The sequence below is a fragment of the Tachysurus fulvidraco genome, chromosome 6 (assembly GCF_022655615.1).
Source record: "Tachysurus fulvidraco isolate hzauxx_2018 chromosome 6, HZAU_PFXX_2.0, whole genome shotgun sequence".
Classification (NCBI taxonomy): domain Eukaryota; kingdom Metazoa; phylum Chordata; class Actinopteri; order Siluriformes; family Bagridae; genus Tachysurus; species Tachysurus fulvidraco.
The window spans coordinates 12,960,733-12,976,696 of NC_062523.1; the positions used below are offsets into that span (position 1 = coordinate 12,960,733).

Genomic DNA, 15,964 nt, shown 5'->3' on the forward strand with positions numbered 1-15,964 from the left:
TGCCCGGCTAGAAACTTGCGCTGTGGAGCTTTAGCACAACATGAAGGGATTTGGGAAATGAGAGACTGTGAGGAGGAACTGAAATTTCTCTGCTTCCGTAAGTCACAGCGCTTACCTAATCAACCATGAAAGCATCTTTAGCAATGGGAATGATACCAACATCAGCTTCCTAATGGCTCCTTCTACCATCATCATCATCATCATCATCATCATCATCATCATCATCATCGGTACAATCACAGATATACTATGAGGTCCACTTGACATTATGCACCTTGTTGTGATTAAAAAATATGAATAGACTATTATCAAATTACATCAAGACAAATCATTTTGCAATGTTTAAATATACTCTATAATAATCAACTATATTATTGCCAGAGCTAATGCCAGCTCAACATCCCAAGATGAGAACATTGCTTTAAGCTGTTAAGAATAATTTGGTTTGCATTGTTTTAGATCTATCTATCTATCTATCTATCTATCTATCTATCTATCTATCTATCTATCTATCTATCTATCTATCTATCTATCTATCTATCGATCGATCGATCGATCAATCGATCGATATATCTAGCTATCTGCTTATTTGTTCATTCAATAATCACATTCATAGAGATATATAAAGAATATTTATTCTAGGTTTTATACACAATATTTACTTTTGACATTTCTGTACAAGTTATTTATATGTTTGTTTGATCCGAATTTCTAAATTTTGAAATTAAAATTATTGAATAAAATTGGGTGAAGTTATCTCTATGTCCTCTAAAATATTTAGAAATAAAAAGTAATTCTTCGACTTAAATGTAAACTATCATTCTGAAACCTGTCACATTATCTGTAACACTTTTACACACTTCATTAATAAACCTTTAACTGGCTAAATAAACAAATCATTTGTTTTTCAGAGTTTGAAGATGATTAAATGCTTTTAATCAAATAGAACATATTCATAACATAGTCTTAATCATAAATATGAAAAATTACTACACATTTGGTTAGAATGTTGCTTAAAATACTCCATTTCAGGTGTGTGGTTGCACTGTGCTGATGGCTCAGAGCTCCAGGGTCATTTGTTTGATCCTGAGCTCTTGTTATTATCTTTGCTTGAGTTTTACTGAAATCACATAATTGTACACTTACTTACATTTCCAAGTAAAAATGTGCTTTTCTTTTATACATTTAAAGTACTTGCTACAAATCATGAAGTTTTTGTTCTTGTCTCATTAAGCCATTGTCTCTGCTCTATCAAATTAATGGGCTCAGTTTAGCATTAGTCATCAGTGTAAAAAAACTATCAAGAACCATTTCAATATCACTAATGTCTCATGATAAACATTGTAATTAATGTAGTAATGATCTGTGCACATTTGACTATGGATAAGCTGCTGGATTGAAATGTTTGGGAATTTGAATGCTAATGGCCCCTGGTTCCATCTAATTTAAAATAGCATGTTGAGGTAGGTTTACCTCATTTACCTGCTATCATTAACTAACTATCTTTAATTTAAATAAACTTCCAGTAGCTACCATTAACTAGCCTGGATATTTTCAAATGGACGGTCAATGTCCCTGGATATGGACATTGAAATTTTATCTATAATTTTCCTGCGGTAGCACATCAAGCAAGTATTCTTGCATTTTATTTAAATAGACCATAAAGCAATTTATTATTATATACATATTTTTTTGCCATCCTTTGCTCCATTTACTGGCCATTGTGCCTGTTTTCTGACCCATAACTCCACTGCACAAGAAAAACATCATTGGAAGCAGGTGTTAGCAATGTTTTTAATTTAATAGAAGTTAACAAATAAATGATTACATGCTGATAAGACTGAACAAACACCAATTTAGTTTATGTGACATGAAGAAACATGGACTGTAAGAAACAGTTTCAGGGTACCAGGATAAATCCTACAAATCCTATTTATAGTCTGAATTCCATTTACTGTCTAGGTAGGTATGTTATTATTATAATTATAATGATGATGATGATTATTATTATAGTAGTAGTAGTAGTAGTAGTAGTAGTAGTAGTAGTAGTATTGTTTCACTGGCAGTGTTAATATTGCCCTGTTTTTACTAAAATGTCCTCCTGAAGTTGCCATTGCTCAAAAATCATTGAATCATTCTGTTTGTTCATATAATAAACTAAAACAAACAAACACAGCAGTTTTTGAGCTCCAATCTCACATTTTAACTTGCAAAATACGTTCAAAATCAGTCCAAGTCGGAGCACAATCAGTCTGCTACAGTATATACAGGGGTTTCTCAACCACTAAGCTAAGGACTACAAGTGGGCTGCCAATGCCCTCTAGTGGTCTGTAGAGCTACATAAGATGTCAGAAGACCAAACTGGCTCAAACAGATATCCAAATATTAGTAGGGGAAATAATGCTAAAAAATATTTTTAATTATTTAGAACATAAATCACATAAATATTAACAGAGACATGCAACTAATCAAAAATGAATTCAAAGTAAGGGAAGGTAACACTGCTATAGAGAGAGAAAGAAGAAAAATTCTTGTTAAATGAAAAATGAGAGTATGCAGCCTTGTTGGATGATGATAAACAAAACAATCATATACTGTGGGCTAAAACCATTCACTTATGTATTAACACTTATAATAACGCTAACACTCTTATGACACTAATACAATAAAGCACAAATAGGTCAGTTTTAGCCTCATGCCTGCTGTTGATGCTGGTTCACATCACTGCTGGTCTCACCAGATAAAGCACAATACTCACATGCAAACTATCCAATTGCTGAGTAAAAATGTTTGAATGTCTCCCTGGTGAAATATTTAAATATTGCATTGGATGTGAAACTGTTGAAGAGTTTGAGGATGAGCCTGTAGGGCATTCTATTCTGAGCCCAGTATGTGGTGTTACTGCTGGCAACCATCTGATCCTCAGATCAACTGTTTATCCTGTATTGTGGTAGGACTTAGGGAGCTACCTTGTCTAAGCAGTGGCTAGCCAACTGTATGGTGGACGTCATCACCATTTCAACAGTATACCATCCCCTAACATAACATGCCACTTCTACTTATGGGCTTCATTTAGCTGTTCTTCCACTCTAGAAAGTCTGAGCTGATCATTGTGATCATCTCTGACAACCTTTCAAGGCAATCCTAAGAATTATTTTTTCCTCATGATATTGTTGGTACTCATGTATCCATGGTTTTAAAATCCAGGGCTCATTGCCATTTTGAACCAAGAATGGCCGTTTGACATCAGAATGTATAGTGAATACTGCATTATTCATAACTGTGTGATTTTGTTAGAAGATCTAGTAGTATTATTCCTGCTGGTTCTTCAGGGTTCACTGAACAAGTTATTTATGTAACTAGTACTAATGTGAGAACATCGCTGGGTCTAGCATGAGAGAGAAGTGTCATTTATGAGTTCAGTTTCAGTCTAATGGAGGAGTACTGTGTACAAGTTCGGTCACTGGTGGACTCAGTGAAGCTTGGTGCTGAGGACAGACCACTGGCTAAAAAGAGAAGAAGAACAAGAACAATATATAAGTGCAATACTTTCATGTACTTATACATATGTTTGTATGCATTGTTGCTTTGTTGATTTTTCCATTTGTAGAATTTGCACGTTCTGAAAATTACAATTAATAATAGAAAATATTATACATTTGAAGAGCAACATTATCACCCAGCAAGGGTAAGAAACATTGATTATAGTTTTCCTTTTTGTCTCTGGTGGGATTTGCAGAGTTTGTTTCTAGCACAGAGATTATGTTTTTATGATAAAATGACAGGGCAACAAGCTGTACTGTAACTCACCTCTCATAAGACTGTACATATTCAGGTAATTGCTTCCTGAATCTAATATGGTGTACCAGCTACGAGATGTAGAGTGACCCTGTAGGGCACATTTAAGAGAAATAAAGTGAGGAAGAAGCAAGAGGGAATCTCTTATTTTAGTCATATTATATTATATAACTGTACAGTTATTGATGATGCTAGCAGAGAGACATTCATTTATGCTGATTTATGATACTAGAAAATTACATCAATTGAATGCACGTACCTTAATCTCACAGCTGTCTGAGCTTGTGCTGCTGAAGTTAAATGTGATGTCATCAATGAACCTCATTACTGGAGTGGTGTGAGTGGCAATTATATCATCACCAATTACAGACGTGAGCTACCACAGGAATATGGAGTATTTTATTAGTCAAGTGCCTGCAAATTCACCTTGTTACCAAACTAACACATTTAAATGACACCTCTCTCTCTCTCTCTCTCTCTCTCTCTCTCTCTCTCTCTCTCTCTCTCTCTCTCTCTCTCTCTCTCTCTCTCTCTGTGTGTGTGTGTCTCTCTCTCTGCATGTGCATAGATACTCACAGAGAACAGGCACTTTTGGCTCTTCAGGGGACAGTGATCTGTTGTCCACTCTTTTATCTGGTTTACCAGAAGGGAGGATGCATCAAAGCATGGGATGTCTACAGTCCTGTAAACATCAGGATGACATTACCGTACAAATATTTACATATTTTTCTATTAATAAATAAACAGATAACTGAATGGCAGAAATAGTCTCATGCAGCCCACAAGCACAAGCCTTCATGTGTGCATATATTCTTTATATTATTACACGACATGTTAATATTATTATTAATAACAGAATTATTATTATTATTATTATTATTATTATTATTGATGATAATGTTAACACTATCATCAATAATAATAATAATAATAATAATAATAATAATAATAATAATAATAATAATAATAGTAACAATAATGCTAACATTATTATTAATAATAATGTTAGCATTATTGTTACTATTATTATTATTATTATTATTATTATTATTATTATTATTATTATACACTAGTTCTCACTACACAATATGGACGTTGACGAGTCGATGATTTTACTAGATTCTGTTTTAAAGCTGTGTATCTGTGTGCAGCAGGTTATGATGTCATACCTACCATGTGACTGAGCAATGCGCGTGCAGTGGTCCTGCAGCCAGGACAGACAGCAGTCCACCGACCCCGAGCAGTAACACTCCCATAACGGACATACACCCCACCCTGTGCTCAGGGCTTGCAGCTGGACCAAAGGTGTCCCTAGCCGTCTCATCGCTTAACAGCTCTTTAGATTCACTCCTCATGCCTGTCAGCCTTACACATCCCATCTGTACAGACCAGCGTCTTCCTTATCGTCCTCTTCCTACGCCACCTTCACTCGTATGGAACGCCAATAGGGTGATTCCACAAAACAGTGTTAAGGTAAAAACATGGTATAAGAGTGGCTAGAAACTAGAATATAATTCACACAAGCTATATCAATCCATTCTGTATAGGAAACAGGGCAGTGGTGGCCCAAGTGGTTAAGGCTCTGGGTTGTTGATTGGACGATTGGGGGTCAAGCCTCAGCACTGCCAAGCTGTCACTTCTGACCCCCAACCTCTGTGATATGCAATGTATATGTGGAAATAATAAAGGCTTCCATTCATCTACAGTAACTGCTATATTAACAGGAAAATGTCATTTGTACACATCACACACTTTGGACGTTATAACAGAACTATTTTCATATCATTCATATCACCACATTAGTCACTGTATCCATGTTATATTGTTCATTTTTGTCTATTAATTTTTCCTTGTTTAGCTTTCCACTTTATTGTATGACAAATTGCATTTTATTTCCTTATTATTCTATTGAATTCTATTTTATTTATTTTACTTTTGAATTAGATTTATGTTGTTCTTTTTGTTTATTTTTGTATATGGCATGTCATAAAACGAATGTCACTACATGACGTACTGTATACGATTGTGTATGTGACAAATAATATTTGAATTTAAATTTGAAAAGTGTATTGGTGTTGTGACTATAATTTGTACAGAACTTTTACTTGCTGAACATGCAGTAATCTGATAAAGGCTGTTCAACGTGTCTAATATCATGAACGCACAGGCGGGCGATGGGGAGGAACTTGGCTTATACTAACACACCCACTCACACTTATAGACACACACACACACACACACACACACACACACACACACACACACACACACACACACACACACACACACACACACACACACACACACACACACACACACAGTACAAAGAGCAACACGCTGGACGCTGGGAGCTGCTAAGCACACAAAGTGAGTGAAAGAATAACTTTATTTCAATTTTTTGAATGAAGTTTAGACACGTGGACATTTTGATGTAAATGGTTAACAGATTGTACCCCATTTGTCCTGTTCTGTGTTTAATCAAAAGCATAAACTTCATCGGTGCACTGCTTTCTGTTTACCCGTTAAAAGAGAAATGGAAGGGACAGGATCAACGTTAAATACGACATCTTTTGCACCTTAATTATGTGTATCTTTCAACTTGAAACACGAATATAGCGTCCCTTTTTAAGATATTTAAGGTATTGAACTTAAGGACCACTTTCAAATGCACACTACATACTAGCCAGGATACATACTAATGGTACAGAAGATGCACCTGTGGTGTTAGATAATGTTAGTTTGCTACCGTTATTATTTATTTTGATAGTTTCTCAGTAGCTAGTTTACATTTTTCTTCCCACAAAATGCAGAGGTGCAGAAGTTTATTTCAATATCCATTTCACATGCATCTCATCTCTATAATCATCATCAGTTATGCTTTATAGGAATGCCAGTTTATGTAGTAGCTATTGTTTGTTTAAAATCTAAAACCCTTGTTCTTGTTTAAATGCAGAATTTTAAATGTAGAATTTCAGTTTAAAGCATTTCCCCATACACAGAACCGGTAGCTATGTCAAATGAGATGAGTGTCCCTCTTCTCATGGATGAAGAGGACACAGTTGATGATGCACATGCAGCTCCTTGTTCTTCCACTGTGGCCATACTGGGATCTGGTGACTTCTCACGCTCCTTGGCTATACGGCTGGTGGCATGTGGTTTTGGTGTGGCAGTGGGGAGTCGTTGTGTGAGGCGCATCTCTCCTGGTCTCTTTCTGGATGCGGTGGAGCTGAACAGTCAGGAGGCGGCAGTAGCAAAAGCCAAGAGGCTGGTCTTCATGGCTTTGTTCCCTGAACACTATCAATCCCTGCTGGGCCTCAGGACAGCACTGGCTGGAAAGATACTCGTGGATGTGAGTAATGCTGTGGAGTTGAACAGCAAGAGACCATCTAATGCAGAGAAGCTTGCAGAGATGTTCCCAGACAGTGTGGTTGTTAAAGCCTTTAATACAATTTCTGCTTGGACTCTGCAGACTGGTGCACAGGATGGTAGCCGGCAGGTCAGTGACGAGGCACAGAGACTCCCAGACATATAAAGATTCATTATTATTTTTTATTTAGAATTCTTTACATTAGTAAACACTACATATTAATGCTTTTTAAATTATTACTTAGTGATTTTAATTACTTGCTAAAGGCAATCACTATTAATGTCATATTTTAAAACTATGAGTGTTTAACATTCAGGATTTGTATATATGTGATGGCTCCAATAAACATATACAATGGTACATTTATTTATCTATTATGCATAATAAAATTGACTTATACTGATAAAGGTTGTGTGTTCCAAAATTATAAAGAGAGCAGATTGTTTTTTTTTTTACACTGGAAAAGGTGCCTGGGAAACCTTATTCTATATGTTTGGTTGGTTTACACAACTTAAATGAAAGTACAAAATAAGCTAATTAAAAAGAGATTTGTTAGACATACAGCATATAAATGAAATAAATTTAATCTAAATCTAATAATTCATGCAAGGGTATTAAGAATTGTTTATTTATTTATAAAGCAAATAATTATTGGTAATTTGTCATAATAAATCACTTCATTCTATAATGAATTAATGTACATTGTAGTATTGTAAAATAAAGGTTTTCAGGTTGGGCTTACAGCTGTTTTAATCATATTGTTATGTCCTATAAGTTCCCTGATGTTTGACTTGACTGTACTGTAGGTGCTGCTGTGCAGTGACAGTGCAGAAGCAAAGAATGAGGTGGCCCAGCTCGTCCGGCGGATGGGCTTTTACCCAGTAGATGTTGGCAGCCTGTGTTGTGCACAGCATCTTGAAAGAAAGCCATTGCATCTCTTCCCATCATGGCATGTCCCTTTCCTCACTACCTTCCTGCTCTTCATTTTCTTCTACTGCTATGGATTTATTCGTGAGATTCTTCTGCCATACTTGTCCAATGGACAAAACAACTTTTACCGCCTAGTCTTTGATCTAGTGAATAAAAGCCTGCCATGCGTGGCACTGGTCAGCCTGGCACTGGTGTACCTGCCGGGGCTGTTTGCTGCTTGGTTGCAGCTGTGGAGAGGCACCAAGTACCAGCGATTCCCCTGCTGGCTGGACACCTGGCTGCTGCAGAGGAAACAGCTTGGTCTACTTAGTTTCCTGTTTGCTGCTCTGCATGTAGTATACAGCCTCTGCCTTCCACTCCGTGCCATCACACAGCGCAGGCTTATAAACACTGCTTACTCACAGGTACTGGTTTTTATATTTGGGTGTTTATTTTTTCAGTGAAACATTTGTTTTAACTTAATTAACTATGATGTCATGGTAATTACTTTACAATAAATGTCCCACTGACCTGAGGCAACTCCTTTGTTGCTGATTGTTATTTATTCCATACATTTAATTAACAGAAAATACTGTAACAAGGACTGGATGCAAATGTGGGAGTGGTTTAACTTACAATTGGGCAAGGCAGTAACCAAAACCATGATACAGTCAACGGTCCAGATGAGCTAAGATCTAGGTGGAGACGTGGTAGATTGTAGATTGGTTGCTGGCTGGGTTGTGGGAAATGTGCTGACAGACATGACAAAAACTAGTGTCATTTATTTACTCCTAAATAAATACTATTTTTAAGTGAACTTGATGAAATAAGAACTCTTTAATGTCAGGTGAGAGGAAAATATGAGAAAGTACCTTTATTTTTTCTTGTGTGTTTTATAAACTATTTTTGTTATTTATGGAAAACTGAACCACACATATAAGGGAAAAAAGAGCTACTTTAGTTACCCCATTTCCCCATACTATGTTTCAGGTACTTCATAGAACTTGTGTTGACTTTTTACCTCATCTCTACTAAATTGGTCAGAAGGCGTCATCACTGACAAGGGCATTGTGACATTATCATTGAATTATATGCATGATGAGCAATCTATATAATTGTATTTATTAACAAAAGCATGTAATTATTAACAATAAATATGTAAGTAGTTTATTTATTATTTATGAAAGGAGCGCTGTATGATGGTCATTAGCTTTCTACAGTACAAGAGTCTTTATGACAGCAGACTTTGCACTTTTCGGGTTTCTCCGATAAGCTAAATAATTTAGTTTTATTTTCTTTAAGAAAGATAAAAGAGAGGCCCTTGAGGGTATGGCGTTTATACCCGTAATAAGGTGAAAACAGGAACTAACTTGTCTCATAAATGCAACTATAAAAGATAAACAGGCATGTGACCAGATAAGATGCATCAGGCGCTTAAATCATTTTTACTGTGACGTTTCACGTTTTCTGTATCTATAGCCAACAGTTTAACTAGCTGAGATGCTAAGGATGCTAAGTATTTTGTGCGCGCGCACACACACACACACACACACATATATAATTAATATAATATATTTCATGTGGGTCATACTTCTCAGGTCTAGAACTATGGAAAAATTAAATAAGCCTTAAAATCACACCTCTGCATTAAACAGCATTGTTTATTAAATTGAAATGATTTTGCTGTGCTATGAGACATATACACCGTATTGGGATGTGTTCTTTTAGATTTTGTGTTCATATCCTAGGTTAAGTCAGGTGTGGAGATGCCTTGGGATGAACAGGAAGTATGGCGCACTGACCTCTATGTGTCCAGTGGAGTATTAGGTCTGGGCATGCTCTCCCTGTTGGCTATCACATCTCTCCCCTCAGTGGGCAACATCCTCACATGGAGAGAATTCAGGTTCATTCAGGTAAGCGGTGCAGGTCCATGTCAACACAGATAATGAAAAAGAAAGCAAAAAAAAAAAAAAAAAGCAGCAAAGACTTCAAGGCCTCAAGCTATGATTACAATTATACAGTTAGACTTAAATCAATCAGACCACACCTTTTAACAGATTGTATCTGTTAATAAATATGAAATTTAAAGAGGGATGAGTGCTTGAAAACAAATTTTCTCATTTTCTTTCAGTCTGGACTGGGCTATGCTGCTTTGACTCTCTCTGTCATGCATACATTGGTGATTGGCTGGAATTTTGCCTTCTCTTCCAAGGCCTATGCATTCTATATGCCACCCAGCTACATGCTAGCTGTGGCTCTGCCATGTGCTGTGCTGGTGTGCCGATGTTTCCTGCTGCTGCCATGTCTGTCCACCAAGTTGGCACGCATACGCCGGGGATGGGAAAGCACACGCAAATGCCCTGTGTCACAGCACCAGCAAGTGCAGGAGAATAGGACAGTTCCACAGGTCTAGTAGTGAGAGTCAGTTGACATTGATGAAGCATTTACTGGTTTACAACTTTATTAATTTTAACACAGATCATTAGTTTGATTTAGCATTTACATAAGCATAATGCACAATGCACATTTTTAAGATGCTGTAGCCTTATGGGCTGCAACCAGAAAAGCTTTATTACGTTATTTTCCAAAATTCATTTAACAGTTAAGGGGGTTGATGAGAACCAGCAATGGCCTTTCTCAAGCTTTCTGAGACAGACCACACTAGCCTTACACAACCCTGCAAACTACAAACTATCGACTGAGTGTTATACTAGTATAACCGTATGAAATCATTTGTATCAGTTAAGCTGTGACATTATAATTTAAAAAACAACACTATTTAAAATGGGCTAGTAGCAAATTTGACTTTTGAAAAGCACATACTAGTTACAGAAAAGTGAAACAGTATTTCAAGTGCATTTATGTCATTCAGACTAGTAAAAAAATAAAAACACTTTAAAATAGTTTCCTTAACAATTCAATAATTGCACTGCTACGGAACTACTGCTTCATAAAATATAGTTTCCGTTGACATGAAAACTGCCACATTGTAAACAGATCCTGTTTGCTGATAGCTGTTCTTTTTTATATATACACATTTGCACCCATGTTAGAAGCCACAGTCAGCCTTTCTGCTGAACCAATATCCTGTCATCAAAAACTTACCTCCGGTTGACACACAGTAAACCTTTTATCACTAAGGTTATATACCATAATCAGTGCTTAATGACTTCCAACTATTTTCCTGCTAAGCTAAACAACATAAATTCTCAAACCTTAATAGAGCAGTTAAAAGTGTCATCATCTAGTGAAAGTTCACTATGTTGGTTAAATGTAATGGAATGTTGTATAGACTATAAAATCAAACATAAAAAGACAATGAAAATGCAATTTCTCATTCTGCAACTGAGTTTGAATTATATCTACACTGTTATAGCAGAACTATACGCTGTCATAAAATAAATACATGTTTGAAGTTTGCATTTTCTAATTACCATTAGAATTTGAATAAACCCAAGAAAATGCTGCTTCACTGGTCAGGGTTTCAAATCTCGAATCATATGGCATCCAATCCACATATACTGAACTGTTTTCAGGTGTAAAGAACTGAAAAAGCCAAAGTGTTTTTACCCCAGTACCAGATCTGGCATATGTCACCTTGTGATTGCATTGTGAAGCAAAGAACATTAGATATTCTAATTATAACTAGATATTCAGTGAAATTTATCTTGCAATTTTGCAATAAATAAAACAATGTACACTTTGACATTGGATCTTAAAAAAGTAGTAATTGTTCCTCTTGTGGAAAAAGAGACACAATTGGTTTTAAAGAAATGTATTTAATAAACCCAAATTACAGGCTCATGCAGCACTGTTAAATAATTAAAAGAACACAGGTGGTATTAAAACTTGCAAAGATTTTATACTGGTAAATAATTTATCGGTGGATACATTTCTGTGAACTGGTACAAGCTATACCAAAATAACTCATCTTAATAAATCTATCCAACTTATGGAACTAAATCATGTCTAAAATAAAGTCTGCTAAGAAAGTGATTTTTTTAAATGACGAAGAAACTGGTGCAAAATTAAATCAATGATCCTGGACAATGTAAACACAGGTAAACATGAAGCTGTTCAGGATGTTGCACTGTTTCATCTAAATAAAAACACATCAGGATTCCGTCAAACATGTCACTTTCCTGTGTCTTACCACACAGTCTGGGGATTGGCCTTGTACTTTTCATAGTCACTCATCTTGAAGAAGGCCATCTCTGTTTCATTGGCTGGAAGAAGAACGGAGACAGAGACAGCAAGTGTGACCAAAGGGGATAAATGCAACAAAATTTATACAACCATCGCTAAAGACTGCATTAATAATTGCAAATTAGTACACTAATAAGTAATGATGGACAGTGAGATCACATGATATTCACACAAGTTCACTGACTTGCTAACCCAAGTTTGATATTTTTCACAACCACAGATATCCAAGTTTTGCAAGTGCTCATCAAAAGTATGAGAGACCTGAGCTATAACGTCAGATAACATATGTTCTTTATCTTAGTTATTGAATTTTGTAGCTGCACAAGTTTAACATTAGAGCATAGTGGGTTATACTCCTTTATGTTTTTTGTGCCACTCATACTACACAGGGTCACAAGGAACAAGCCATCGGAAACCTTGGATGGGGTGTCACCCTCACAGGGCAGAGGTGGGAATCGAGGCCCCAACCCCAAAGGGGTATAGCAAATGTGCTAACACCTAAGACACTGTGTCCCCTAATAGCATTATATTGATAGACATTGTGATGATTTGCCTTGCAATCTATTAAAGCAAATGGCTGAATCTGATGTACCATGGATAAAGACTGAACTGTTAAAGACCATAATTATTTGTTCTACACCATTATATACAACATCAAATCTGAAATCTCTGGGAGTGCTCACAGAACAAAAAATATATTCGTTAAAGTGCTTAGTATATAATTTGTATATTGCAGGCTTCAGCAATCAGTTTCACATACACCAATATTTTGATGAAGACAAACAAGTATACTTTAACCATACATTTTAGATTTTAGTAACAGAAAAATGTGTGAAACAACTCCACACGGAAAGAAGAGGGCATTTACCTATACCACATGCTCGTAAATCGAGGCCATTCTGCAATATCAGCTTTTCATCATCCTCTAAACTCATCACCAGTTCATTAGTCTGAAATCAGAAATGCCATGTTACATTATTACTCAGTACATTTCAACACATAAGGGGTTATGTTTTCAGGTTTATTTTATTTTTCAGGAACGTCTAAAATTTTACAACTTAAGGTTGTATTTAAAGTACAAATCCATAATGAATGGCTTGTATATTAATCTGTATACGTAAAATAAACATACATATAATATATAACAAAAAAATAAACAAAAGGGCTTTTGGAAATTTTGTCGAGTTTTCAGATTTTTAACATGATTAAGTTTAACCTTCCTTTATTCAAGATGGAATATTGGTTTCCTACATTGCAGACAATGCAGTTTAACTACATGCTGGAGCGTTAGTGGGCTTCCACTTTGGTTAAAACTTTCATGGTGGAGTTTTACTACAGTTAAGCCCATACCTTTGCTCCATGTGCTTGATGGATGATCTTCATGGTGTCTGTAAACATGACAAGAGTTCGTCAGTGTTGTGAACAACACTCCTTAACATATATTTATCACATAGACCTTTACAGAGTTAATTTACCATATTCATATTTCTTAAAAGGTGGTGGTAATCCACTTCTGGTAGAAACGTCTAAATGTTAAAAAGATGTAAAGAAGTTTAGAAGGTCAACATAAATGGCTTGCTACAGAAAAGCCACAATAACTTGAATTTATAAAGACATGCATAACACATCTTACCTTTCTTTACAAAAGCAATAAACTCCTCGACATTCTGGTCTAAATTCACACCACTAAACACCACTGGTTTGAAGTTGCGATGTTCAAAAGAGCGAACCAGGCGCACAGTGAGAACAGCTTCAGATGACATGACTGTCAACATTAGCACGCAAGCTAAAAGGGTTGTTGAGCTATGCTACTATGCTACTATTTATATAACTAAACTTACTCACGGATTATAGACTTTCCTTAGATGTTCAACTCCTCATACAAATGAGAATAACAACGTGGTTATGAACTACACACTGTCCTGCACATTTCACTGTTTATTTATTTATTTTTTGTTTTAATAATTTCAGACTAAACTAGCAGTAAAATGCACACGCGAGAAAAAAAAAACCTGATGCAGAAGACTAATGCAATCGCACACAGATATAATCGATTCACTCATGTCGCTTTGCATGGTGGAAATAATGGTTCGTTAAAAGAAAAATAAAGCAAACACTCTATTGAATTAATCTGGATTTAAATTTATGTATATATATATATATATATATATATATATATATATATATATATATATATATATATATATATATATATCCTAACCCTAGGTCAATAATACCACATCCATGTCTAATATAGATCTTTCAAAAGTTAAAAATCGTCAATCAAGGAAAATAAATAACTTCAGTTGAGTTAATATGTTTGCTTTATTGCTTTATTTATTTATTTATTCGTTCGTTTATTTATTTATTTGTGTAGCAATGATGGAATTAGATATGTATAACATATAGTCAAATATGTACAGTGCAGACAAGAGGATATAGTATAGAAAAACCAAAGCATATAAATGAGCAACTCAACAATCAGCTGCTTATTATCTTTATTTCTGTTAAACATTTTTTTTTTTCACAAACAAGATTTAATCTTGCTCTTATGCTATTATAAGCCTTCTCCACAAATCTGTTGAATTCTTGAGTCTAGTTGCCAAAAATATGTTGATTAATTTTCTATGACAGCAGCACTTCATTCAGTAGCCTTTCCACAACAGGAAAGTGTACAGGACAGAGGATATTACACTTTCCATTTCTCTGAAACATGTCAAGCTGTGCTTTTGATTCATGATATCCATAAGCCACAAAAAGGTAGGTTGATGAGAAAATGGTGTTTATTTTTGCTATAGTATAAGTGGTAACAGGATGTTTCACAATCACAATATTCAACAATGTAAAAGTGTAACATTCAATTCGATTCAATTCAATTCAAATGTATTTGTATAGCACTTTTTAGAATAGAACAAAAGGTTATTATAAAGAATAATATAAAGATTAATATAATACAAAAATTCAAGATGAATATTAGATATATTTAAATGTGTTTGTATTTATCCCCAATTAGCAAGTCTGAGGCGACTCAAGTGACTGTGGTGAGGAAAAACTCCCTTGAATGGTAAAGGAAGAAACCTTGAGAGGATCCAGACTGAAAGGGGATCCTCATCCTCATATGGGTGACACCGGAGTGTGTGATTATAAATATAGTCTGATAAATGTTGTATTGATGTGGAGATTGTTGTCCTCAAAGACCACATGAAGTTGGCATCACCTCTTTAGTATAGCAGAGTCTAAGGTCCAAAATCTTCGCGGCACCGAAGACAATCGTAGCTGGTACAATTTCTGGATGCCTCGTGATGGGTAGAAAGAGAGAAGCGATGGGTAGAAATAGAGTAGAAAGCTATTCATTAAACTATAAATTATGATCATATATGATCATGATATTATATAATATTATAATTTAAGTGTCAGCACACATCAAACCACCCATCACTGATTATTCACAACATTATATCAAACCATGTCTTGTTCAGCAGCAGAACAGTTAACAATGTTAAATCGTATAATATTATGCCATCGTAATGTACATTATTTAAACCTATTCATCTGGTGCTCACTTAAAAAGTACTTGGTGTTATATCAGTTTAAATGTGTTACAGTGTGTTAGAATCATGCATGTGTATAACCTGGTTTTTAATGATCCAAAACCCTTCACACCATAGCAGTTATCCGAGTGCC

At 35.4% G+C, this 15,964-nt stretch overlaps 3 protein-coding genes across 5 annotated transcripts; 1 reads left to right on the forward strand and 2 right to left on the reverse strand.

Annotated features, from left to right (window-relative positions):
* Window positions 1-1,724: 1,724 nt before the first annotated feature.
* LOC113654230 lies at window positions 1,725-5,245 on the reverse strand. The gene is made up of 5 exons (XM_027164250.2): window positions 4,972-5,245; window positions 4,375-4,480; window positions 4,058-4,174; window positions 3,811-3,889; window positions 1,725-3,506 (listed from the first exon to the last, which is right to left on the reverse strand). Exons 1-5 carry the CDS (start codon window positions 5,175-5,177, stop codon window positions 3,412-3,414), a joined length of 603 nt encoding a protein of 200 aa, XP_027020051.1. The 5' UTR covers window positions 5,178-5,245; the 3' UTR covers window positions 1,725-3,411.
* A 771-nt stretch (window positions 5,246-6,016) lies between these two features.
* On the forward strand, window positions 6,017-15,317 carry steap3 (STEAP family member 3, metalloreductase). 3 transcript variants are annotated; one of them, XM_047814936.1, is made up of 6 exons: window positions 6,017-6,165; window positions 6,798-7,294; window positions 7,972-8,499; window positions 9,823-9,987; window positions 10,206-10,481; window positions 15,294-15,317. In XM_047814936.1, exons 2-6 carry the CDS (start codon window positions 6,809-6,811, stop codon window positions 15,300-15,302), a joined length of 1,464 nt encoding a protein of 487 aa, XP_047670892.1. In that variant the 5' UTR covers window positions 6,017-6,165; window positions 6,798-6,808; the 3' UTR covers window positions 15,303-15,317. The 3 variants fall into 3 exon arrangements, with proteins under 3 accessions (XP_047670892.1, XP_027020585.2, XP_047670893.1); XM_027164784.2 differs by lacking the exon at window positions 15,294-15,317 and adding an exon at window positions 12,670-13,142; XM_047814937.1 differs by lacking the exon at window positions 15,294-15,317 and adding an exon at window positions 12,670-13,142 and having other exon boundaries at window positions 6,072-6,165; window positions 6,774-7,294.
* c6h2orf76 (chromosome 6 C2orf76 homolog) lies at window positions 11,834-14,301 on the reverse strand. Its single transcript, XM_027164786.2, has 5 exons — window positions 13,914-14,301; window positions 13,756-13,806; window positions 13,631-13,668; window positions 13,149-13,230; window positions 11,834-12,300 (listed from the first exon to the last, which is right to left on the reverse strand). Exons 1-5 carry the CDS (start codon window positions 14,053-14,055, stop codon window positions 12,224-12,226), a joined length of 390 nt encoding a protein of 129 aa, XP_027020587.1. The 5' UTR covers window positions 14,056-14,301; the 3' UTR covers window positions 11,834-12,223.
* Window positions 15,318-15,964: the final 647 nt, after the last annotated feature.